Source organism: Typopeltis vanoorti, chromosome 19, assembly GCF_054136105.1.
Source record: "Typopeltis vanoorti isolate ZY-2024b chromosome 19, IOZ_Tvanoo_1.0, whole genome shotgun sequence".
NCBI lineage: Eukaryota > Metazoa > Arthropoda > Arachnida > Uropygi > Thelyphonidae > Typopeltis > Typopeltis vanoorti.
This window is the reverse complement of record NC_143567.1, coordinates 22406496-22434031: the sequence shown is the minus strand read 5'-3', so window position 1 is coordinate 22434031 and position 27536 is coordinate 22406496. Positions and strand designations below refer to the sequence as shown.

At 37.4% G+C, this 27536-nt stretch overlaps 1 protein-coding gene across 2 annotated transcripts in view; it reads right to left on the bottom strand.

The window, feature by feature from the left end:
- Positions 1–10950: 10950 nt before the first annotated feature.
- Positions 10951–27536, bottom strand: part of LOC150095906 (uncharacterized) — a 271111-nt gene continuing 254525 nt past the window's right edge. The window contains exon 14 of one of the 2 annotated variants that reach the window (XM_090409259.1): positions 10951–11505. In XM_090409259.1, coding sequence (XP_090265385.1) covers positions 11111–11505 — 395 coding nt within the window. In that variant the 3' untranslated portion in view covers positions 10951–11110. The remainder of the gene's footprint in view (positions 11506–27536) is intronic. The other variant, XM_090409260.1, reaches the window with a different exon arrangement.

The following is a 27536-nucleotide window of genomic DNA, read 5'->3' as shown; positions in this document are numbered from 1 at the left end:
GATGAAAGCCTACAGTCCTACCCAAGTGTGGGTGCCTTCTGTGGGAATCTGCTGGAAGCCTACAATGTAAACTGGGATCATGAAATATTAGTGTTTCCCATATTTTGGGAAGTTTAATGCAACCATATTTATTTAAATTAGGCTGATTTCTTACAGCAGCTGCAGATTCCAAAAACTTTGAAATTTACAGTGATAGTGATTTACTGTGAAATTCTGTAAAATTCTATGAGGCGTATCTAAAGCATGGTCTGCAAGGCCCGAATAACCTTAATTGTAGTCATTAGTCATGACAGCAGATGTGTTTTTCCCTGTGAATCCTGACTGATCTTCTTCCTGTCTGTCCAAAGTAGGACAACTTATAGGAACAGGGCACGTTATATACTCCAGGTGCAGAGAGAGAGAGAGAGAGAGGAGGGAGAAACTGATTTTTAGTAGGAACATATAAGGATAGCAAGCTTTTGACTTGAAATCCATGCAAAGATTGTATATCTAAGACTCTGGCATTTTTTTTTTTTTGAAGTGTCTTGGACATAGGGGATGATGATGATAGCATCATCATCTCCTATGTCCTTTGCATTAATAGCAGAGAAAAACAGATCAGTAATATCAGGAGGGAAAAATTTTCTTTATAAATGATAAGGTGTCAGCTATTAATGTGAAATTCTCAATAGAAGTTTTGAAATAGTTTTTTTTTTTATATACAGGAAGTGGTATAACTAGTGAGGGGGGGAATAAGAGCACTTGCTAACTGTTTTGTTAATTTATAGCATGAGAAAATCTGTAGCATCTACTATAGGTCTTATGAGGAAATAGGGTTTGTGTATTTTTGGTAATCTGTATATTGTGGGGGGGGGATAAGAACTAAAGGGTTTATTTTTTTGTGATTTCAGGAAGTCAGGAAAAAACTTCTTTTTGAGCAGAGCTTCTTTCTGAACTTTATTTTTATATGAGATTTGGCAGGATTGTAATCTAAAGGTCTGTATGTGGAGCAGTTTCTAAGAATGATGTCCATTTTTCTATTGTATTCATACATGATTTTAGTAATGCAATCATCATCCTCTTTGTCTGAAGAACTTCAGAAAAAATAGCCAGGATCGTAAAGAAATACAATCTCTGTACAGCTTTCAAGCTCCACCATGGAGTACATAAAGTGCCCTGTTCCTTCAAGTTGGCCTACTACTGAAAGAGAGGAAGCTCAGCCAACAGCTGCATGGAAGAACACAGAACACAAAAAATACATCTGCAGTCATTACTATGGTCAATCAGTTCTTACAGACCATGCTTGATATACGGCTTATAAAATCAATTGGTAAAAAAGACCACTATGCTCCATCACACTAAATTTAGAAGTGAAATACAAATTTTGAAATCTGCAGCTACTGTAAGAAATCAGCCTAATTTAAATAAACATGGTTGCATTAAACTTCCCACAATATGGGAAACACTAATACTTCGAGATCCCAGTTTACATCCTGGCTGCCAACAGGTGCCCTACTTATTTAGGACTATAATTTTTCATCCACATGTTTCATTTAGTTTTGTGTTATATTGGTGGTGTGCAGTGTGTTATATTGGTGGTGTGTGGTGTCGCGCATTGCATACTCTCTGACAATGTCTCAGTGACCGAGACAAAATATTGGATGAATTAAATATTTTTAATCCTTTCTCAGTGCTGTTTTAATTTAAGCCTCTAACATGAGTTTTTCCCAGCATTTAAGCCTTAACACATGGATGAATACTCACTATCTGGCAAGCAATAGCACTTGGAAGTGGAATGCCAAGGTTACTTGGCATTCTACTTAGTGCATTTACTGGATGCTTGACCAGCACCACAGCAAATCTTGTGCCCTGTTCCTGGACCATAGGGAAATGACTTCTGACAACATTAGTGATCCTTGCAGGCAAGTCCACTAATCAAATCATCCTAGCCTGGTCAACGAGGACCACCACCTTGCCAAAACAGAGGCAAAAGTAGTGCAAGACTGACAGGATCTTCCTTATCAGGTGTCCATGTAAAGAGATAACAGTGAGCTCAATGTTGTGTTCACCAGGATGATAGCTTTTAACAAAATGGGCACTCATTAAATGAACAACCTCTTCTGCATCTGTAAACCTTATGCCATCTGGATTTAGAAGAGTTATTCTTTCATATTCATTCTTTCTTTTACTTGCAGAATATCGATAGAATTCTTGTGGGTTGTCTTTAGCATGCAGATTTGGTGTGTTATATTGGTGGTGTGTGGTCTCTGAAGATTTGGGAGAAGTAGAGCAAAGAATACAAGAAAAAGAAAAAAAGAGGAAGAATGAAAAGCAACTTAAATTGCAACTTAAATTGATATTTAAGTTGCAGCACATGGGTCTGGATGTCAGATTGGTCAACTGGATTCAGGATTGGCTGTCTGATAGGTATCAGAGAGTTGTGTATGGTGGAGCAGTTTCCAGGAGGCAGAGGGTTACAAGTGGGGTCCCACAGGGCTCAGTACTAGGACCTATATTGTTTAACCTTTATATCAATGACATAGTCAGTGGATTGCGGATGATGCGAAGCTGGGAAGGATTATTAGTAATAGCGCAGATGTGGTAGCCCTGCAAGAGGATTTAAATAAGCTAGATAGATGGGCAAATGAATGGGGGTGTCAGTTTAATGCAGCAAAATGTAAGGTCTTGAGGTTTGGGAAACATCGATGGGATGCTGCATACTCTATGGGAGGAGTTATACTGGAGGAAGTAGGGGAGACAAGAGATCTGGGGTTGATGATTGATAGAAACCTGAAGTTTAGGGGACATATTGCAAAGGTGGTGAAGGTAACACAGAGGATTGCTGCTATTATGAGAAGGACACTGACCTGCAGAGATAAGAGGGTTATCATTCCGTTGTATAAGTCTCTGATCAGACCACACTTGGACTATTGTTCTCAGATTTGGTCCCCAGGATTTGAAGGGGATAAATTAACTGTGGAAAGGATACAAAGACGGATGACAAAGATGGTTTCAGGACTGTACAAGGATAGTTATGAGGATCGCCTGAGAGAATGTGGACTGCAGAGTTTGGTGGATAGAAGAAGGAGAGGTGATATGATTGAGACTTTTAAACTGTTGAGAGGTGGTTACAGGGTTGACACTGGGGAGTTCTTTCGCTTGGTTGATCAGCGGGAAGGAGTGGTGACAAGAGGCCATCCCTGGAAGTTACGAAAGGAAACTGTGAACAAGAGGGTAAGGAGTGGTTTCTTTGTGTGGAGGGTGGTTGAGCCGTGGAATGCGTTGCCTGATGGAGTTGTGGGAGCGAGAACGGTCAGTGACTTTAAAGAGTGGTATGATAAACTTTGTGTTTCTCAGGGGGGGACCTCCCCTCGATGAGTCTTGACAGACTTTATGTCTTAGGAAGGACCTCCCTCGATGAGTCTTTTGACTCCTTGGAGGCCTGAATAATAATAATAATAATAATAATAATAATGAAAAGGACAAGTACCATCACTGGGAGGTCTCGATTATCATGAACTGGTGACCCACATGGAGGGAGGAAATCATGGGATCTTGGGGTGACTATTAGATAGAAATTTGAGTTCCAAAGGCCATATTACAAACATTGTGAAGACAACCCAGAAAAGTGTTGTAATATTGAAGAGACACTGACTAGCAGAGATAAAAGGGTAGTGGTTCCATTGTTTTAAAGGTCTGAAACAGATCACTTTAGGATTACTGTGCTCAGATCTGGTCACAGGTATTTGAGGCGGTTGACAACAACCTTAGAGAGGGTGGAGGGACAGATAACAAAAATTATATCCAAGAATAAGTTATTATACATTTAACAGAGACATGCACACTAGACATAGCATGGTGTTTTAAATAATGGCTTCACACATATAAGAGAAAACTAAATAGAATTTATTATGCCTATATATTTCCCTCAATATGTCATGAACTTAATTCTGCCTTCTCCCTGAATGAAACTCATGACATATTGAGAGAAATATACAGGAGTAATAAATTCTATTTAGTTTTCTCATATGTGTGTGAAGCCATTATTTAAAACATTATACTAAAGATTATATCAGGACTATACAATGATGATGATTATAAGGAGAGACTGAAGGTATGCAAACTACAGAGTCTGAAAGCGAGGGGAATGTGACTAAAACATTTAAGCTGTTGAAATGGATGTTGCTATATAGGTCAGAAAATATTGAGGATGGAGACAAAGAAACGTATAAGCAACTTGGCTTAACAAGCAAGAGAAGGGTGATTTTAATTATGGTGATGTTTAGCAGAATGAAGTGATTGCATCAGGGAATAAAGAAAATGAATTTCTTGGACTTCTTAAGGGACAAATATGTAATTGGGAAGGGACATATGAGAGTCACAGATCTGGTCATATCATCAGAGAATATGCTTGTGAATCTTCCCCATTTGTCAAGAATGACCGAAGTGAGCACCTGGATTGTCACCAGTCACAGAGAACTTCTGTGAAGAAGGGATATATGTGGAACTGCAAAGCCAGTGATTATGAAAATCTTAGCAGAGAACTATGAAATATAGCATGGAAAGCAGAGTTGAGTGAAAAGGAAACAGATATTGCTTGGATATTGATCAAGAGCTTTGTATTAACAGAATGTCTGAGTATATTACAAAGATTAAAAAGCTAAATACAGTAAAAGTAAAATGGACGAATGAAGGGATTAACCTTTTAACTGCTGAGATACTAAATAACCAGTATGACCCTCCTTACTGAGTTATTTTCACAATTATAAAATATTTTATAATAATATGAATAGTTACTATAATGTATTACACATTTCTACACTGTTTTCTTGTATAAATTGAAGTCACTGAACAAAACTGTTATATAGGAATTTTATTTTCAAGTTACGGATGTCCAAAATTTATCTTGAAATTTATTTGTTTATTCCTTGCCAAATAATGTCACACACAACTTCAAGTGAGAAACACCTTCCCCAAAATACTTCAATAATTTAGTAGTATGTGATAATTTTGAAAGCAGGAGTGTACACATAAGGCTGTGCCACATTTGGCACACATATACTGGCTCTCTTTTCTTTTTCTTTGCCCCAATGTGGTATTTGAACACACAAGACAATGCCTAGTGGGATTTGCTTTCTTGGGTGTGGGTGTGGGTGTGGGTGGCACAGGTATTAGGAAATGTCTTTCCCTCAGTCTGAGGGGTTCGTCACCCTGTGATGGTCATCCAGATGTAGTGGTCAGTCTTGGCATGTGGAACTTTTGAAATATTTCTCTGATGAGAGTCAATTGAAAATTAGCATGTGTAATATTTTCACCTGTATGTACATTATACAAAATATGTGAATTGAGAACAGTGAGATCCAAGAGATGGAAATAGAATTTTCTATACCATTTGAAAGCCTTTCGCACACATTCAAGAGAGCTGAGCATCATGTCTGTCCTGTCCACAGCCCCCATATTCCTATTATAATCCATGACACATTCAGGTTTCATTATTGGTGTGTTTGTTGTCCTGTCTACTTTCCCTGATTGTTTCCTAGAGTCTTTTGTGGAGTGTGGTCAACATACTCGTTTATCAATCCATTCTACCACCATCATATTATCTGTGTGTCTGGATTCCACCTGTCCTTTGTCTAATTTTTTGTTCAGTTTTGGCAACCCTTTCCTGTTTTTCCTAACAGTCCCACATGCATTGGTATCATTTTTATGTAGCCAGTCGTACAGAAGAGTGCCAGACTACCAATTGTCTAACCACAATGTGTGCCCTTTCTGCAAATACTTTGCCACTAGGGTTTGCACCATGGCCTCAGAAATCCCAAATTCACGTTCTGGAATAACGTCTGTAGTTGCCCCTGCGTACACTACAAATCTAACACATATCCATTCTCGCAGTCACACAACACAAAAACTTTGATCCTGAATATATGTCTTTTCACCCTTGAACAGTACTAAGCTCTTGTCGATACATATATTTTGAAAAGGGGTAAATACTTCACCGCAGGTTTTTCTCAGATTATTATTATTATCACCCCAAGACCTCATGGAGTCAAAGACTCATCTGGGAGGTCCTTTTATCACATATACATCTCATCATACAGTGCCTTGAACACATTCAAACTCCTTGCAGACACCACACTCTCAGGCAAGGCATTCCAATCATTCACAACTCTGCACGAAAAAAACCTGCCTCTCACTCCCCTACTCACACCCTCTTTATACAGTTTCCAGGGATGACCTCTGATTTTCCCCGGATCTCCCACTATTCTCTGTAGAACTTCTCCACCAGACTCTGCAAATTACATCTTCTCAATCTTTCCTCATACTCAACATTCCAGAGGTCAGAAACTACCTTAGTCAGTCGCCTTTGGACCCTTTCCAATATCTCTTCATCCTTCTGAAAACCAGGTGACCAAATCTGGGCACAATAGTCCATGTGTACATATCAAAGCCTTATACAACGAAACAAGAATCTTCCTACTTCTACACGTCAGTGTTCTCCGCATCATTCCCAGAAGCCTTTGAAATCTTCACAATTTTGGCTATGTGTCCCTAAATTTCAGATCCTTATCCACTATCACCCCCAGATCTCTTATTTCCTCTACCTCCAACAATATATTCTCACCAAGCATAAATTGTGCATCCCATCTTTGTTTTCCAAATTTTAAAACCTTACATTTTGCAACATTGAACTCACATCCCCATTTCCGTGCCCAATCATTCAATTTATTCAAGTCTTCTTGCAAGGCCACAACATCCTCACTACTCTTTATGGTTCGTCCCAACTTTAGCATCATCTGCAAACAACTGAACATCTCCATCCAAATCTTCACCAATATCATTAATATACAAGTTAAATAGTAATGGCCCTAAAACAGACCCCTGAGGCACTCCACTAGTGACTTTCCTTTTCCTGGATATTGCACCCACATACACAACTTGTTGATACCTATCAGATAGCCAGTCTCCAATCCAATGCACTAATCTAATATCCAACCCCATCTGCTCTAGTTTGACTGTCAACTTATCATGAGGTATTCTATCAAAAGCTTTTGCAAAATCTAAGTATATTACTCTGTATCCTTTTCCTCTGTCCAAGGAAGCAGTCTCTTTAATGTAATAAGTAAGTAGATTACTAAAACATGACCTCCCTTTAACAAATCCATGCTGTCCATCAAAGATTATACCGTTGTTGTCAACCAAACTCTGGATCCTAGTTCTCACAAGCTTCTCCAACAACTTAACCACAACACCTGACACACAGATAGGCCTATAGTTTGATGCTTGAGTTCGATCACCTCCTTTATGAAGTGGCACAATCTTGCCCTCCTTCCACTCTTTAGGAACTTGACCAAGCGCAAGACTCGTATTAAAAAAATATGTCAAGGCAGGTGTCAACTCTCTGGCACATTCCTTCAGAATATGCGGTGATATATTATCAAGTCCCACAGCCTTATTTACATCTAGTTTACTCAACTCCCCAAACACCTCTTGCTCACTTACAGTCAGTCTCTCCTCCCCCATCATCAACTGCTCTCAATCTCTCCATGAAGTCACATTCACAAGATTGAAAGATCTTTTTGAACTACTCATTAAGTTACTCCACCACACATTCTGCAACAGTTGTCTTTATACCATTTTCTCCAATCAGTGTCATCCTTCCATAATCATTGTTTCTTTTGCTGGCTACATATCGAAAGAACTCCCTAGGATTCTTTTTGGCTTCATTAGCTACCTCTCTTTAGCTACTCTCACCAACCAAGTCACCCTGCTTGCCTGGTCTTTGTAGGCCTCATGAAATTGGTTTTTTCCACTTCTCTTATGCTGCCTAGATGATCGATAATTGGTTGTAGTTTGTGTAGTCTTTGTCCCAGAACCTGAGTTTCATTGTCATTGAAATGTAAAATACATAAAAGTAAAAGGAATCTGTTCCTGGACATGTAGCCTGTGAACTGTGGAATAGCTATGAGGGGATCCTTGGACCAATATTCTGCTATTGTTAGTTTTTTTAACCTAGCCATAAGCATTATGATTCCAAAAATATATATAATTGCTCTGGGGTAGTATTTTTCAATTTTTGCAAATGAGATTGGGGTGCTGATGGTAGTTTCTGATTCAAAAAATACATAATATTTATTAGTTTTGTCAGCAATATGTTGCATTATATGAAGGGAAAAAAATAGTTTGAAAAAATCAAAAACAGTTGAACCATCATCTATAATTGCTGAAATATCTTAATTATTATTGAATCGGTGAACTGTTGGAAGAAAATTTGTATCGTGCCATTGAAACAATGAAGCGTCAGTACGATTTCTTTTTCTTGGATGCACTGGTGCTGGTGGTTCGTAATCTGAAGTTTCACTATTACTATTTTCACTATTTTCTAAAAAATAAATATCATCATTGTCACTGAAATCTGATAAATCGGAAGGTAAAGTTTCTAATACTTCTACTAATTCCGCCTCAGTAAGAGAACACTGCTGTCTGCTGCCGATGGCTTGTCGAAGCCATTTTTACTAACCCTGGAATCACCGCATCACGTGATCGCCTGACTCCTATTGTCAAAAACGGCTCTGATAACATTGTGCATGATCTCACAATTTTTTTTTACGAAGATAGCACCACAAAGCAGACAGAAGCTTGAAAATTAGTTCCTTCTAATCCTAAAAGATGGCACTATAAGCCCGCTCAATTCAAATGCTTTCACAAACTAAATTAAATGAGTATTACACATTGAAAGTTAAAATCGAATTAACTCGATCATTTCAAGGTCAGCATTTTTTCCACGCTCGAGTTAACTTGACCATAGCAGTTAAAGGGTTAAACATGAAATCTGGAGAAGGCACTGTGGAGGCAAGACAAGATGAATGTTGGTAACAGTCAGATGCATGAAGAATACAAAGGGCAGGCCAGGAAAATCACTCAGTTAGTAGAGACAGCAAAAGTGTACTAAGACCAGAAATTAGCCAATCAAGCCAAGAAAAATTCTAGTGAGTTCTTTCAATATGTGGCTAGCAGAAGAAAGAATGACTATGGAAGGATAATGTTAGAAAAAGTAGATTGGTAACTTATGCAGAAGATGCAACTGAAGTATTCAATGAGCAGTTTATCAGGGTATTTCATCCTTGTGAAGGTGACATCATGAGAAGTTGGAGCGTAGGGGAGAGACTGATGGTGAGTGAGCAGGAGGTGTGTGAGGAATTAACTAAACTTGATGGTAATAAGGCAACAGGACTTGATAATATATCACCAGATGTTCGGATGGAATGGTGTAGTGAACTAATGACACTTTTGGCATACCTCTTTAACACAAATCTTTACAACAGGGTAAGTCTCAAAGGAGTGGAAAGTTGTAAAAATTGTTCTGCTTCACAAAGGGGAGGAATAAGACTGAGGCTGAAAATTATAAGCCAATCTGAGTCTGGAGCTGTTTTTAAGGTGCTATAGAAATTAGTGAGAACCAGAATTCAGAAATGGGTTAATAATAGCCAGCATGTTTTTTTTTTTTTGGGGGGGGGGCATGTTTTAGCAATCTGCTTATGTACTACATGGTGAAGAAGTCATCGGATAAGGGAGATGCATTGTCGTGTGGCAATGTATCAAAGTGATGTCCTTTGATACATTGCCACACGACAAGCTGGTAATTAGACTGAAATGGATGGGACTGGATAAGAGACTAATGAGTTGGATAGGTGATCGGCTGTTAAAACAGATATCAAGTTATTGTCCCCAACAATAACTTGATAACTAGACTGCATTCAGATTTGCCAAATCTGCACACATGCATGTATGTGTGCTGAACTGGTTATCTGGTCTTCAAAGGGACAAGAATAGAGGAAATCCAGAGAAGGTTCGCTAAGTCAGTTTCAAGTCTATGGGATGTGAGATATGAGGATAGACTGAGGGAATGCAACTTGAAGAGTCTTGTGAACAGAACAAGAGGGAATTTGACTGAGATGTATAAGTTGGTGAGGGATTGTTACCAGATTAATATAGAGGAGATTTTTCATTGTGTAGAGGAAGACAAGAGGCCATCTCTGGAAGCTTTATAAGGAGAGTGTGAGCAAGTGAGTTAGGAGCAGATTCTTTGATGGAGAATGACCAAAGTTTGGACCTCTCGTGATGAGGATTAGGAATAAGGACAAGGAGCCATCCCTGTACGAAAGAAAGTACTAAGTAAGAGGGTAAGAAATCAGTTTTTGCATGAATGGTATCAGGAGCACATAATGCATTCCCTGAAAGGGTGATAAAAAGATAAATGGCCAATGAATTTAAGAAGAGGTACAATTGACTTTGTATTGCTTAAGGTTATACAAGGTGGACCCTCTCATGATGAGTTTATGATTCTATGAAATTCAGGAATAATAAGAATAATAGAATGCAATTTGCAGAGTCTATCAGATAAGAGGAGCTGGGAGGATATGATAGAGACATATAAGTTGGTAAGTGGTAATTTTCAAATTAATGTAGAAGAAGTTTTTCAAAGAATTTGGGGGTGAGCAGAAATGTATAAGGTGGGTGTGAACAGGGAAGTTGAGTGCAGAGATAGTGAATGCATTTAAGGCATGGGGTTTGACAAACTGTGTGTGACAGAGGGACCACACATGATTATTTTCACTTTGTGGAGGTTTGATGTAATAATAACTTTTGCCCATGTCCCTTCCCTGCATTTATCACCATTACCACCATTTTCACTACATGTAATAACTTAACCTGATTAAGTGCTGTAACAAAAAAATAATTACACAAAGTAACATTAAAACTTATTATTCAATGACAGCACATTTTACACTTTCATTGTTGAATAAAAGGAATGAATAATTCATTTCATTCAACAATGAAATGAATTATTCTAATTTGTGATACAATGTTAACATGGATATTCATTAAAAAAAATACTTGTATAATAATAATAATAATAATAATACAAAGAAAACTACTGGCTTAAAAAATTGTGAAAACAGAAACTGTGAATCTATTGTCACACACACACACACACACACATATATATATATATACACGAAATGGTCAGAATGACTTTATCTTTTATATAGAAAAATAACAAAATAATCTCAAGAACAAAAATATCATAAAACACTACTATATTTCTAAAATTTTGTACAATTTACAGTGGTTACTGAGAGGGAAGAGGAGGAGGTGGTTCATCAGGAATGCTAGTGATGGTCTTATTAAACATGTCATTAACTGTGAAAGCAGCTGATGGGCTTTCATTAGTATTGCTTCTTCTTCTGAAGTTTACATATAAGTTGTCCTTTGATGAAAACGTTTCTGAGAGTAATGGAGATGAGCTACTCCGGTGAGGGAATAATGATGATATATTGTAATAGTCATGAGGAGATAGAGCAGATGCTTGTTTCCATTCACTGAATGGTGGAACTTCATATGTAAATGTTGCTCCTGGTTTTACTATCAAAGAACTATCTGAAATTTTTCTCCTGCCAGTTACTTTTGAATCCGAAGCCGCTCGTGATGGCAATAAAAATTTCTCAGCTGCAGGAGGTGCTGCTGCTAGAAAAGTAAACTGAATAAATGAAATGTCTAAATAATAAAAAGTTATGAACTTACTTGTACAATAGATGTGGTGTAAGTAAATATACTAGATGAGAAATTGTATTCTAGTTTTAATCCTTTACTTAAGTGTATGTAACTGAAGTTTGTGCATGAATTATCCTCACAATTAGGCTACTTATATATCTGTCTTCATACACAAGCAGCCTATTTGTGAGAGTACTTTACATGCAAACTTAGCTTAGATAAAGGATTAAAACTAGAACAAAATTTTTTTGTTTAGCATAATTTACTTTGTACCCAAGCAAAAAAAAAAAATTCTACAAGTATAATATAAAAACATATTCATATTTTACATGTACTCATAGTTCGTATCAGGTTAATTTATTGTAGTTTTTTGTTTTAAATGGGTGTGTTGACTGAGTTATTTAGTGTGTAAGTAAACCTTGCATTTTTTTTTGTTTAAATACAATATTGGTATGGTGCCATTGTGTGATAGAACAATGGCACAATACCATATTGTTGGGCAATTTGAATTTGTGAGATTTTGTGCAGTGCAGTGTGTGAGATTTATTTGCCATGAAAATTAAAAGATATGTGGAAGGAAACTGAAACTGGAGAGTGTGTATTAAATGGTTCAAAAGTGAGTGCCAATTAGGTGACAAGAAAGGAGCAAATATTAATAGGGCAGATAGTATTAACAGTAGGATGGAAAATGTCGGAATTAATGTTGTATGTGCAGCAGTGGAAATGTAGGAGAATGAAATGGACATAACAAGAAATATAAGAAATAAGACAATAAAGAAATAATGCACGTCAATATTATCCTTCATAGCACAAAGTGTAAAATTGAAAAATTGCAGAAGCAGTAAGAGATTAGTAGGGCTGAAAGAGAAAGAAGCAGGTGATCCGAAGTAATAATAGAGACCAAGCAAACAAACAAGGAAAACAAGTTAAGGAGAAAATTATGTATGGTGACTCGATGATCAGAGAAATACTTAATGAAAGTGTAACAAAATCATGTTTTCCTAGTGCAAAAATTCATGATATCAGTCATGCTATCCAAATGAAAAATGATAAGGCAAAAGAACTAATTGTCTTGGTTGGCACAAATGATCTGAGAGGTGAGAAGTATTTTATGAGGGAGGTTGTAAAGGAGTTGTTATACAAAGGCAAAATTGAAGAGTGAGAAAGTGAAGATGTAGAAAGTATTTTTAACTTGGGTATAGTTATGTTAAGGATACCAAGTAATTTTAAACCTGGTTTTACTCCATTTTTTCGAAGTAAGCAAACAGACAAAATGTCAAGTTTGTGCCTGCAATATATATATGCAAGACTAGCAGATCCCACAGGTAGTGCAAGACCAAGGCAACTCATGGTAGAAGTGGAGCATGCTCTGATCACTAATCTTAATATTTACCCTTAATGCCAAAACACATCTCCAAGAAGGGGATGTATGATGTTTTGTATTAAAGGCAAGGGGCCACTACCCAGACCGCTTTCGACCTTTATTGAGGTCTCATCAGTGGGAGCCAGGCTAGAAATACCAAGATTTAGTAATGCAGAGCTTGTAAGTATTTTATTTTACCAAAACGAGTTATTGCAGGCGCAAACTTGAAATTTTGTCTGTTTGCTTACTTGGAAAAAATGGAGTAAAACCAGGTTTAAAATTACTTGGTATCTTTAACATAACTATACCCAAGTTAAAAATACTTTCTACATCTATATCTCCTCCTGAGATTTTTATTTAATAAGGTTATAACACCTTATGGTAACTCGTTTTGGTAAAATAAAATACTTACAAGCTCTGCATTACTAAATCTTGGTATTTCTAGCCTGGCTCCCACTGATGAGACCTCAATAAAGGTCGAAAGCAGTCTGGGTAGTGGCCCCTTGCCTTTAATACAAAACATCATACATCCCCTTCTTGGAGATGTGTTTTGGCATTAAGGGTAAATATTAAGATTAGTGATCAGAGCTTGCTCCACTTCTACCACGAGTTGCCTTGGTCTTGCACTACCTGTGGGATCAGCTAGTCTTGCATATATATATTGCGGGCGCAAACTTGACATTTTGTCTGTTTGCTTACTTGGAAAAAATGGAGTAAAACCAGGTTTAAAATTACTTGGTATCTTTAACATGAGAAAGTGAAGATTGTAAGTCTCTTGCCACACTATGATAGAGGCGAACTAAGGAGGGAGATGGTAGCAAATAAATCAATACATAGGTTGTGCAGAAGGAATGACGTATGATTTTTGAATCTGTGGTCTGCGTTTAACAGAAAGAAGGATTTTTATAATGATGATGGACTGCATCTAAATTGTTTAGGTATTAAGTGTATAGAGAGAGCTTTGTTCACTGAGCATGTTAAAGTGCAAATTCAGAAAAAAACAATTAGGATGGAAGTAGGTGAGTTTGTGTGAAAGCACTCATGAGGTGAGTGAGTGTAAGAATGATCAAGTGTAGAATCTATTCTCTCTCTCAAGCAAAAATACTGAATAGATAGTTAATTCAGGAAGTAAGGGTGATTTGAGTCCTAAAGGGATGCTTCAGTTTCTATATGCTAATACCAAAAGTATTAGAAACAAAAGGGAAGAATTTTTAGCACTGGTTAGTGCAACCTCTCCAAAAGTTATAGGCATTAGTGAAATTTGGCTTAGAGCAGATGAAGCAGTTACAGGGATAGAATCAGGGAAGACAGAGAAGATAGGATGGAGGGAGGGGTTCTGCTGATGATATCATATAAATTGCAAATAAAAATAACAGCAAATAGGTGGGAGGGTGGCTGTTCATTTGTAGCAGTCTGGTGTGAGATTGAGGCCAGTAAGGCAAAACATACAGTTGGTTGTTGCTAAAGACTAGGGGGTTCCACAGATGATTTGGAAGACAAGCATCAGCAAATTAGTACAATGAGTATAGGTTGAGTGATTATTATGGGGGACTTCAACTATGGAGATATAGACTGGAAGGAAGAAAGATCACATAACAGGAAGGAAATGGAATTTATACACCTAAGAGATAATTATTTGATGCAGCATGTGATGGGGGATTAGGGGTGGGAGAGTATTGGACCACCTGGTCAAAGGATCAGAAGAGCTCTCCATAACCTAGGTGACCACACTGCCTCTGACTGGTGGAAGTGACCATGCGGTCTTGATTTGGGTGATTGTAAAAGATAAGGAATATTCTGTTAAGAAGGGGTATGTGTGGAACTACACGGCAGGTGATGATGACAAACAGGAGAAGGCTTGAATCTGTGCCATAGCATAAAAATCTGCAAGCGAAGGATGTTAGTAGTACATGAAAGATAGTTATGAGGCATTTAGAGGAAGCAAAATTAAATTGTATACTTACGGTAAGGAGGGTAAATCAGGTGGGAGTTAGATGGATGAGTAATATTATTAAACATGAGCTACAGAAGAAGAAAATGCTCTGGTAGGTATATAAGGAGAAAGTTAACCAGCACAAGGCTCAGGCATGACAGGTGACCAACATGGTAAGCAAAATCAGATTATGAAAATATTTTAGCTAAGCAGGCGAAAGGAAATCCCAAAGAGTTCTTTCATTACGTGGCAAGTAAGAGGAAAAATGACTATGAAAGATTAACCTTAATGAGTGCTGTTGGTGACAAGGTAACAGAAGCAGATAAAATAGTTGACTTACTTAGTGACCACTTGGAAAGGGTATATCAACTAAGCTGTGGGATTAGATGGGATATCAGCTAGGGTTCTGCAAGAATATGCATGGGAACTGGCAATACCTCTGACTAGACTGTTTAATTTCAGTTTTGGCTCTGGCAACCTTCCAAGTGAGTGGAAAGAGAACAAAATAATTCCCTTGCATAAGGGTGATTCTAAGACTGCAGTAGCAAATTAAAGATCAATCAGTAACTCTGGTGTAATGGTAAAAGTACTGGAAAAATTGGTGAAAAAGAGAATTCAAAATTCAAAAATGGGTGAATAAAAATACGATACTGTATGAAGGGTAACATGGCTATATGAAGGTCAGTAATACTTTAATAATTTACTACCTTTTTATAATAGTGACAGCTGCATTTTATTATTATTATTATTATTATAACCCCAAGACCTCATGGAGTCAATGACTCATCTGGGAGGTCCTTTTATCACACACACAGATTATCATACCGTGCCTTGAACACATTCAAACTCCTTGCAGACACCACACTCTCAGGCAAGGCATTCCAATCAAATAACTCTGCACGAAAAAAAAACTTGCCTCTCACTCACACCTTCTTTATACAGTTTCCAAGGATGACCTATGGTTCTTCCCCAATCTCCCACTATTTTCTGTAGAACTTCTCCAGAATTGATCCTATAACAACTCCTTACCAATATGTAGTTCTCTATCATATCTCCTCTCTTCCTCCTGTCCACCACACTCTGCAAATTACATCTTCTCAATCATTCCTCATACTCGACATTCCAGAGGTTAGAAACCACCTTAGTCAATCGCCTTTGGACCCTGATCAACATCTCTTCATCTCTCTGAAAACTAGGTGACCAAATCTGGGTACAATAGTCAATGTATGGCCTAATCACAGCCTTATACAACGGAACAAGAATCTCCCTACTTCTACACATCAGTGTCCTCCGCATCATTCCCAGAAGCCTTTGCGTTGTCTTCACAATTTTGGTTATATGTCCCCTAAATTTCAGATCCTTATCCACTATCACCCCAAGATCTCTTATTTCTTCCACCTCCAACAATATATCCTCATCAAGCATAAATTCTGCATCCCATCTTTGTTTTCCAAATTTTAAAACCTTACATTTTGCAACATTAAACTCACATCCCCATTTCTGTGCCCAATCACTCAATTTATTCAAGTCCTCTTGTAAGGCCACAACATTTTCACTACCCTTCATGGTTCGTCCCAACTTTGCATCATCTGCAAACAACTGAATATCTCCATCCAAATCTTCACCTATATCATTAATATACAAGTTAAACAGTAATGGCCCTAAAACAGACCCCTGAGGCACTTGCTAGTGACTTTCCTTTTCCTGGATATCACCCCCCCATACACAACTTGTTGATACTATCAGATAGCCAGTCTCCAATCCAATGCACTAATCTAATATCCAACCCCGTCTGCTCTAGTTTGACTGTCAACTTATGAGGTACTCTATCAAAAGCTTTTGCGAAATCTAAGTATATTACTGTGTATCCTTCTCCTCTGTCCAAGAAAGCAGTCACTTTAATGTAATAAGTAAGTAGATTACTAAAACATGACCTCCCTTTAGCAAATCCATACTGTCCATCAAAGATAATACCATTGTTGTCAACCCAACTCTGGATCCTAGTTCTCACAAGCTTCTCCAACAACTTAACCACAACACCTGACACACAGATAGGCTTATAGTTTGATGCTTGAGTTCAATCATATCCTTTATGAAATGGCACAATCTTGCCCTCCTTCCAATCCTTAGGGACTTGACTGAGTGCAAGACTCGTATTAAAAAAATATGTCAAGGCAGGTGTCAACTCCCTGGCACATTCCTTCAGAATACGTGGTGATATATTATCAAGTCCCTTATTAACATCTACTTTACTCAACTCTCCATACACCTCTTGCTCACTTACAGTCAGTCTCTCCTCCCCATCATCTACTGCTCTCAATCTATCCATGAAGTCACATTCACAAAATTCAAAGACCTTTATAAATTGCTCATTAAGTATCTCCACTACACATTCTGCAACAGTTGTCTTTATACCAGTTTCTCCTATGAACGTCATCTCCAACTGAAAAATTTAAATAGGCTGATTTAAATTTTGCAAAAGCATTTCACAGAATACTACATAGACCTCTGTTATGCAAATCAGAGTGAATGGGATGGATATCAAAAGTTATATATAGACTCGCAGAGTCAAGGCGAAAACAAGTGAGTAGTGGTGTGCCGCAAGGTTCAGTGCTACTGTTTAATTTGTACATAAATGATATATGAAATAACCAGAAAGGAAATATTCGGTTATTTGCTGATGATGCAAAATTAGGCATATGTAGAGAGCTTGCAGGATGATTTAAATAGGCTGTCAGTCTGAGCAAAAGAGAAATAAATGAAGCTAGAGATTTAAGGATGGTGGTGGTAAATAGACAGAGAGGTAAAGTTTAGAGGATATATTACAAAGGTTGCTAAAGTAGCTTATAAGATTGCTTGGCTAATGAAGAATACACTAACAAGTAGAAATAAGGAAGTTAGTTATTCTACTTCATAAGTCCTTGATATGTCCAAATCTGGATTTCTTTGCTCAGGTCTGGTCTCCTGGATTTCTTTGGGATGAGGAAGCTGTGGAGAAGATTCAGAGGCAAGCAACCAAGATGGTGAGTGGTCTGTGGAATGATCCATATGAGGATAGATTGAGGGTGTGTGAACTGCAGAAGTTGGATGATAAGATAGAAACATTTACGTTACTTAAAGGGTTTTATGGAATTGATGCAGGAGAAATGTTTCAGCACTTGGTTGGAGGTGCCAGAACAAGAGAATATTCCTAGAAATTGAATAAAGGTGTGGTTAGTAGAGGAGTGAGGATTAAATTTTTCAATTTAATTTTTCAATTAAATTAAGCTGTGAATTAATAAAATGGGTTGCCAGAGTCAGTTGTGAGTGCTTTGTCTGTTAATGAGTTCAAGGAGAGGTAGGATAGATTTTGTTGATAGTTTGGGTTCCCTGTGCTGAGTCTTTGCACTCTATGGAGGTGCCTGTTAATAATAATAATAATAATAATATTATTATTATTATTATTAAATAATAATATTATTATTATCATTATTAAATCAGAAACTAAATCTAGTAAAATAAACAAATTATTCATAAATGGATTTTTTTATTATTATCTTAATTGTGTTAAGCTAGCAGGGTGTTTAATTTTTATTTTCTTTTATTTATTTATTATTTTTTTTTATTCATGGCCTAGATAACCATTTGATAACAAGATCATCAGATCTAATTTTTGAATTACATTATTTTGCCAAAAGTGAACTTTGGAACCCTGAACTGCATAAGAATGAGTACATCTTAAGAATAAAATTCCATAGTCATTTATATGACCATTCCATTAGGCATAGTGTTTTCCCAAATTTAAACACACTCAACATTTGATTATAAAATTTGTTTTCAAACTTAGAAAATCAAGTTTAAACAAGAAGTTATAAATGGTTTGGAATTATCTTTATTTTTCCAAGTGAACTTTGGGACTCTGAACTGCATAAGAATGAGTACATCTTAAGAATAAAATTCCATAGTCATTTATAGGACCATTAGGCTTAGGTGTTTTCCCAAATTTAAACACACTCAACATTTGATTATAAAATTTGTTTTCAAACTTAGAAAATCAAGTTTAAACAAGAAGTTATAAATGGTTTGGAATTATCATTATTATGCAGACATCATGTTGTGGTCACAAGCCTCATTACAAGAGGTGGATCTCCTAACCCATGCAATGCTTCTTGAACTCATTCATAATGTAGTCATAACTTCCTTCGATAACTTATTCCAGTTATTCATCACTGGAAAGAGGAACAATTTTTTATTTAGCACATTGGTAAAAATACAAGAAATTAATTAGCAAAACTAGATACAGACTGACAGTTCAGTTAACCAATTGATGGCACTATCTGTGAGTAAATTGCAAGTTTCTAAGGCCTCCAGGGAAGGAGTGTGTAGAGGCAGACATCTATGATATCGTGCATAGTCTGCACAGCATCTCTCTCTCTCTCTTCTCACACACACACACACACAAAAAAAAAAAAAGGGTGACTGAAAGTCCAACAGATTAAGTAGGCACAGCATCCTTGTTCGGTCCTAAATCTGTTTAGCTGGCTCTAGAAGTGTCAAGGTAAATTGAATCCTGGAGGTTTGATAGTTGAATCTAGAATCAGGTACTTGTTTGTAGTTTATAAATTTTTAATGGTATTTGGCATAATACTGTTTGGTAGACATGTATTCACAAGAATATAATAATTTTACTGCTTCAAATATTTCAACCACACACTAACTGGTCATCAATATTCTAGTTGAAGCAAAAACAAAGAATGTTAATCTTATTTACAGAGATTAGCCACATATGCCAGAATGGCACCTAGTGGGTGGTTACAATAAAATAAGATTATAATTAAGGCTCAAATTTAAAAATAAGGGATTTGAAATAAACTTAATTAGATAATGAAATGACACAGCAATATATTAAAGTAAATAAAAAAAAAAATGAAATTAAATGAATTAAAACAGAGGAGAGAGCAAAATGCGCTATTATTTTCCATTTATGAGGATGAAAGACTCCCAAATCTTTGCAACAGAAAGGTAGTCATTCTAGATTAAGTTTGGGCAGTGTAGAAGTGCTTCAGCACTCTCTTTAAATACCACTCAAAATCTAAACCTACCAATGCAAAAGGCAAGTATTAGACCATAGAATATCATGGTCAGTGTTCACTCCATGCCAGATTTTTCAGATTTACTGTTCTTAATATAAGACTGGTGTTCTTGTAGCCATTTTTCAATAGAACATACTGGTTATCCAAAGGATGAGTATACGCACTCACACTAACTTGGTAAATATCAGAGAGAGAGAGAGAGAGAGAGGACTGTTTATCTTTTGTGGATGGTCACCAAGAGGAGATTTTACTGATAGGTAAAAAATGTAGGAACTGAATTGTATCTTCACAGGATCTTAGCAATTGCCTTAGAGATGCTTGTGATGTATAGGGACTCGCTGTACAGGTTCAGGGTTCTTGGCAATGGGCTTGTAAGAGTCCAAGATGCATTAAAACTTTCTTGAGGTGAAACCATTGTAGTAAGATGAATTGGATGGTGCTCAATTCTTACTGGAGAGCCTAGGAATTGGAGCGGATAACATGTGCTCTGTTGAACAAAGATCTGAAGATGCCTATTTTTTGATATGTAGCAGACTGTGAAGGCAGGTTTATGGCTTATCAAGTTATTATGTCTGCGTGGTTAGCCTAGTGGCTCTGCACTTCACAACCATATGCCTGGGGAAGGAGTGTCCTAGGTTCGATTCCTGTCAACGACGTGAGGAGCTCAAGGATCTTCCTCAGCCATAGCCAAGTTAGCTGGTCTTGGGCGTGGACAGCAGGGTTTTTTCTGCCAGTTTATCTGGTGTTTTTCATCCCGCAAGCAGGCAAACCAGTCGACGACACACACAGATTACAGTCAGGAATACTGACCCAGCCATTGGTCTGATTCGTCAGCCTATGCTGGTTCCGGAGCCTGGATAAAATTTTGGGGGACTAGATGGTACCGTCAACACCCGTAAAAAGGGGGGAATGCTGTATCATCACACAGAATTTATTTATTTAAGTTATTATTATTATTACGTGATACCTCCAAGGAGTCCACAGACTCATCGAGGGAGTGCACCTCCTCTACAGCTCTCCATCTCCACCACTCAAATCCAACTACAGCGAACTGCATCATCTACTGCCCACCACCACCACTTTCACAGGCAATCACAAGTATCCATGTCCACAGCGGAATTCAAACCCACAGCCTTTCGGCTAGATAGTGGATACACTAAATATTCGGCCAACCAGGCCCAAGTTCAGTGTGAGCGCTTCTGCTCGTACCTTGAGCAAACAGGACGTTCTGTTGAAAAATGACAAGAACACCAATCTTATATTAACAACAATAAACCTGAAAAATCTGGCCTTGCCCAAGCATGGAGTGGACACTGACCAAGATAACCTATGGTCTACTTGCTTCTTACATCACTACAGGTTTAGGTTTGAGTAGTCATTTAAGAGAGTGTTAAAGCACTCTCTTAAAGAGAGAGAGTGCTGAAGCACTTCTACATTGCCCAAATTTAAATTGGAATGACTGCCTTCCTATTGCCAAGATCTAGAAGAGTCTCATCAACCTGTATAAGAACTAAACTCATTCCACGTAACCCTATGAACTGACTCATTTGCAGCCATAACCCTTTTTTTTTTCTATTCGCCTCCATCATATTCTTTTTATTTCTTGTACCAGCAAATCTTTCATATCATCTCTCATAATTTATACCTGCCAAAATAATAATCTCTTTCACTTTTCTTCTCTTCATCCTAACACCATCACTAATATTATTAATCTTTGTCCCAAGGAAACATGAGTCACCATGTGAAACTCTCTCCTCACTCTTCCTCTTTTGCTCTTTCATTCTCTTCCCTCTCATCTCTCACTTCTTTTGCTTCACTTCTCCTGCCTTTTCATTTACTATCACCCTCCTCAGCAAACAGATATTCTGCTTCAAATCATGCCAGTATCATTAATATACAAATTACGTTGGTTAGCTGAATTCTCCTAAACTCTTCCATACTCTCTGATACTGTCAATACCATCCTCTTATTTGTGTTAGGATGGCTTGTGGTCCTGATTTGCGATAATGATAGTAGAAATATATTCACTTGTACTCTTGAAGGCAGATGTTAACAGAATCTTACTGTCAGTCCATACACTAAAAGATGTGACAGAGGATGGAGTTTGTCCTTTGATGAGTAGATTAGGTTACTAGTTTGGAGTATGGTGTGAGGTTTATATTTTTTAGTACATTAGCCATTTTCAGTTATGAAATGGATGAATAAAGAGATTAAGCATGCGATACAAAGAAAAAAAGGCAGCATAAGAGAAGTGGAAATAACCAATTCCACAAGAATTACAAAGACCAGGAAAGGCATGTGACTTGGTTGGTAAAAGTAGCAAAAGTGAGCAGTTAGCTAATGAAGCCAAAAAGAATTCTAAAGAGTTCTTTCAATATGTAGCCAGCAAAAAAAAAAAAAGAATGATTATGGAAGGATGACACTGATTGGAGAAAATGGTATAAAGACAGCTGTTGCAGAATGTGTGGTGGAGATACTTAATGAGCAGTTCATAAAGATCTTTCAATCTTGTGAATATGACTTCATTGAGAGATTGAGAGCAGTTGATGGTGGGGAGGAGAGACTGACTGTAAGTGAGCAAGAGGTGTATGGGGAGTTGAGCAAACTAGATGTTAATAAGGCCATGGGACTTGATAATATGTCACCACGTATTCTGAAGGAATGTGCCAGGGAGTTGATGCTGGCCTTGACATATTTTTTTAATACGAGTCTTGCACTGGATCAAGTTCCTAAGGAGTGGAAGGAAGGCAAGATTGTGCCACTTCATAAAGGAGGTGATAGAACTGAAGCTGGCTTTGACATATTTTTTTAATACGAGTCTTGCACTGGATCAAGTTCCTAAGGAGTGGAAGGAAGGCAAGATTGTGCCACTTCATAAAGGAGGTGATAGAACTGAAGCCTTCAAACTATAGGCCTATCTGTGTGTCAGGTGTTTTGGTTAAGTTGTTGGAGAAGCTTGTGAGAACTAGGATCCAGAATTGAGTTGACAACAATAGTTTATCTTTGATGGACAGCATTGATTTGTCCAACATTGACAGAGTTTCAGTAATCTACTTACTTATTACAATAAGGTGACTTCTTTCTTGGACAGAGGAGAAGGATACACAGTAATATACTTAAATTCACAAAGGCTTTTGATAGAGTACCTCATGATAAATTGATAATCAAACTACAGGAGATGGGGTTGGATATTAGATTAGTGCATTGGATTGGAGACTGGCTATCTGATAGGTATCAACAAGTTGTGTATGGGGGAGTGATATCCAGGAAAAGGAAAGTCACTAGTGGTATGCCTCAGTGGTCTGTTTTAGGATTACTGTTTAACTTGTATATTAATGAAGATTAATATACAAGTTAAACATATACACTGGTGAAGATTTGGATGGAGATATTCAGTTGTAGATGATGTAGATGATGCAAAGAGTAGAGAAGATGTTGTGGCCTTACAAGAAAACGTGAATAAATTGAGTGATGGGGCATTGGAATGGGGATGTCAGTTCAATGTTGCAAAATGTAAGGTTTTAAAATTTGGGAAACAAAGATGGGATGCAGAATTTATGCTTGGTGAGGATATATTGTTGGAGGTGGAGAAAATAAGAGATCTGGGGATGATAGTGGCTAAGGATCTGAAATTTAGGTGACACATAGCCAAAATTGTGAAGACAACACAAAGGCTTCTGGGAATGATGCAGAAGACACTGACTTGTAGAGGTAGAGAGATTCTTGTTCCATTGTATAAGGCTTTGATTAGGCTACACATGGACTATTGTGCCCAGATTTGGTCATCTGGTTTTCAGAAGGATGAATAGATGTTGGAGAGGATCCAGAGGAGACTACTAAGGTAGTTTCTGAAAAATAGAGTAATGTCGAGTATGAGGAAAGATTGATAAGATGTAACTTGCAGAGTCTGGTGGGCAGGAGGAGGAGGAGGGGAGATATGATAGAGACCTACAAGTTATTAAGGGGTTGTTATAGGATCAATGCTGGTGAGGTTCTACAGAAAATAGTGGGAGATCAGGATAGAACCAGAGGTCATCCCCTGAAACTGTATAAAGAGGGTGTGAGTAGGGCAGTGAGAAGCAGGTTTTTTTCATGTAGAGTTGTGAATGATTGGAATGAAGTGCCTGAGAGTGTGGTGTCTGCAGAGAATTTGAGTGTGTTTAATGCAAGGTATGATGAGATGTGTGTGTGTGTGTGTATGATAAAAGGACCTCCCAGATGAGTCTTTGACTCCATGGGGTCTTGGGTGATAATAATAATATCCCAAACTGGAATAGGAATAGTATTACTTTAGTTGTTGATGTTCAGGTAGACAGGTATGTGGACATGTAGTATTTTATCTTGGTATAGGCTATAGTCATTGGCCAAAACTGTGTGGTGAAGATAGAGTTCCATGCCTACAGCTCTATGTCACTAGAAAAATAATCCTAGCTTTATAAGTTATTATAATGGATAGTAAAATGTTGTGCTGGATGATGGTGTTATTTTTTTTATACAAGATTCTTCCACTTTATGTTATCTTTCTATAAATAGTGGAGCATCTGAATGATATGTGACTAATGTCAAGAAATGGTAGTTCTTTTATTTTTTTATTTTTATTTTTTAGGATGATGCCTGTTTAAATGAATTAAAAAAATCTAAAATAACTTGTCATTGAGATGAAATGCTGATACATCATCCACATATATGTGGAATGATATGTGGATATGGGAATGATATTTTTTTCTAACTCTATTAAATAGTGGAGTTAGACAAAAGGTTTGAAAATAGCTGTGATAGGTGTTTTTCTCTCCAAATGTTCTATATAAAAATTAACCCTAAGTAGGAAGAGGGAGGAACCCATTGCAGTGCTATTAATTTGTTTGTAAATTTTTCCTTTATGTGTGCTATCTGCATATATAGTAAATCTTAATAATTCAAAAATGTTAGAGATTTGACTTTATTAAATCAAGGTAAATTATCACTAAAATTTGTCTCCATGACGGGAAAAAATTATGGGAAATGAAACTGCAGTTGAAGTAGCAAAAATGGCCTCAACATCAAGTGATACCACAGATTTCGATCTTTTTAAAACCACCCAAAAAAAAAACATAAAAAGAGCAATTCTTCAGGACATGACTTGCCACTGGTAATCAGCAGAAAATGAAGGAGCTACCATCAACTCCAAGTTTAATCGCAGTGCCACTACCATGATCTCTCGCATCAAGACCGGCCACACAAGACCAATCAAGTTTAGCAATGGCATAAAAGTCTTCCCTATCTGTAACATCGAGGAAGCATCATCAATGCATTTGCTAAACTGTTAAAATTACCATGGGATAAGTAAAAAAAAAAAAAGGTAGATTATGTCTCTGTAGTGTTAAATTAGTAAATAAAAATGTGATATCAAAACTAACTGTGATATCTGAATTTTTAAGAATGTGATTTTTTCTTTTACTAAAGATTTGAAATGAAAAAACTTTTTTTTATTAAACTAGGGGAACTTTTCAGATTATTGTTCAACTACGACACACACTTGCATTAATCGTTTTGCTGCCTTGGTGGCCAGCCATAATCAATCAATTAATAGATTTAAAATGCCCTAAAAACTTATTCTACCTGATTATTTTTCAGATAGAAGAGCAATTATGACACTAAAAACCACAACTGTAACGAAAAAAGTCAAACAAGGCTGTCCACAAGGTTCTTGCTGTGGACCAGGTTTCTGGAACATCCAGTACGACTCGCTTTTAAGACTTCCTGTCACTACTGAAACAAAAGTCATAGCCTTCGGGGATGATGCGATGAGAATAATTTGGGGACGCAACGGCTTACAGTTAGAAGTAACTGTAAGCCGTTGAAAGAAGAACTCTTTCAAATTGCAGAGTGGGCACACGAGAAGAAAGTGACCTTCAATAGCACCAAGTCTAAAGTGCTCCACATCTCACGAAAAAAATCAAAACAACCTGTAACAGTCTTCCTAAAAGGAGAAGTTCTTGAGGTAGCCAGTGAGCTAAAATACCTGGGAGTAACAATAGACGAAAAATACACCTTCAATAAGCACATCTCATATGTTGCCAAAAAAAGCTTACAAATAGTAAACCTTCTAGCTAAGGCAGCAAGGATTAAGTGGGGATTCGGCCAATGAGCACTGAAACGATATATACCAGTGCTACAACCACTGATATCCTATGCTGCACCTGCATGGAAACATGCACTAAAATCAAAGATAAACTGACAAAAACTAAACAGAGTTCAATGCCTTATAGCCATATGCATAACAATAGGATACAGGACAATATCTTTCGAGGCAGCTTGCATTATTGCAGCTCTAACACCGATCTGCCTGAAAATACAAGAATTAACTCTCATATATGAAGTCACTTCCGGAAGATATATCGAAAGTTACAACATCGATCCAAATTGCTATGAACGTCCGCTTCACTACAGTAAGTGGCATCACTCAGCAAAGAAAACAAACATTAAGGAGAAGGAAAGCTCTGAAAGTGATGAATTCCAAACGTATACTGACGGAAGCAAAACCGAAAGAAATGTCGGTTGTTCGTTCACTGCATACAACAGATAGTCCATTATACAAGAACACTGTTCTAGACTGCATCCTCTCTGTTCCAACAACCAAGCAGAACAACTTGCCATAGTTCAGTCACTCAGATATCTCCAGGAAGGAATTAGAACTCAACACCTCTCATCAAAAGACAGCAACAATTTACAGTGATAGTAGAAGCACTATGGATGGCATAAAAAACCAGAACAACCATATTGCATTGATAGAACAGACAAGAAATCTGGTTCGAAATCTCACTCTAGAGGGATGGGAAATCAAATTCTGCTGGATGAAAGCCCATACCCGAATAGCAGGAAACAAGAGAGAGAGCAGATCATTTGGCTAAAGAAGTAGCTAGAAATGAATGGCTAGAAACAAGTTACCAGAAATTCTTGAAATCTGCAATAAAAACACTTGCAGAAGAGAAAAGACTAGGCATGTGGGAAGAAGAATGGGAAACATCAAAAAACGGATCGACAACAAAAGAATTCTTTCCTAGCATCAGAAACGGACTCCGGCTGAAAAGACATGCCATTTCTCCAGGTTTAACCACGCTACTAACTAGACACAGAAAACTAAGACACTACTTACACAGATTCCATATCCTGGAATCACCATCGTGCATTTGCAGTCCACACCTTCAACAGACTGCTGACCACATACTTTACGACTGTCAGCTATTGGACTCCATCCGGATGCCCCTAATGCAACACGTCATCACTTCAGGAGACAAGTGGCCAGTGTCAAGACAGAGACTTATCGAAAAGTATTACATAGAATTAATTAAATTTGCTAATAAAATCAACTTCCAGTCCCTGTGATGTAACATAAATACTGTGATTATGTGAATTATACTGTATAGCGTTAATATATGTATATATAAAAATATAAATATTAATCAGTACTTGTAAGCTACACGCAATATAAGCATTGTAATGCAATGGAGCATGTAGGAATAAATTACTTCCTGGTAGGGTCGAAAACACACACGCACGCACGCAATACTAATGGATCTCAGATGAAAGCAGCTTTTTTTTTTTTTTTTGTGTAGATACAACTCCGCAAGTTCTGGGCTGGTAAGCCGGTTCTCCT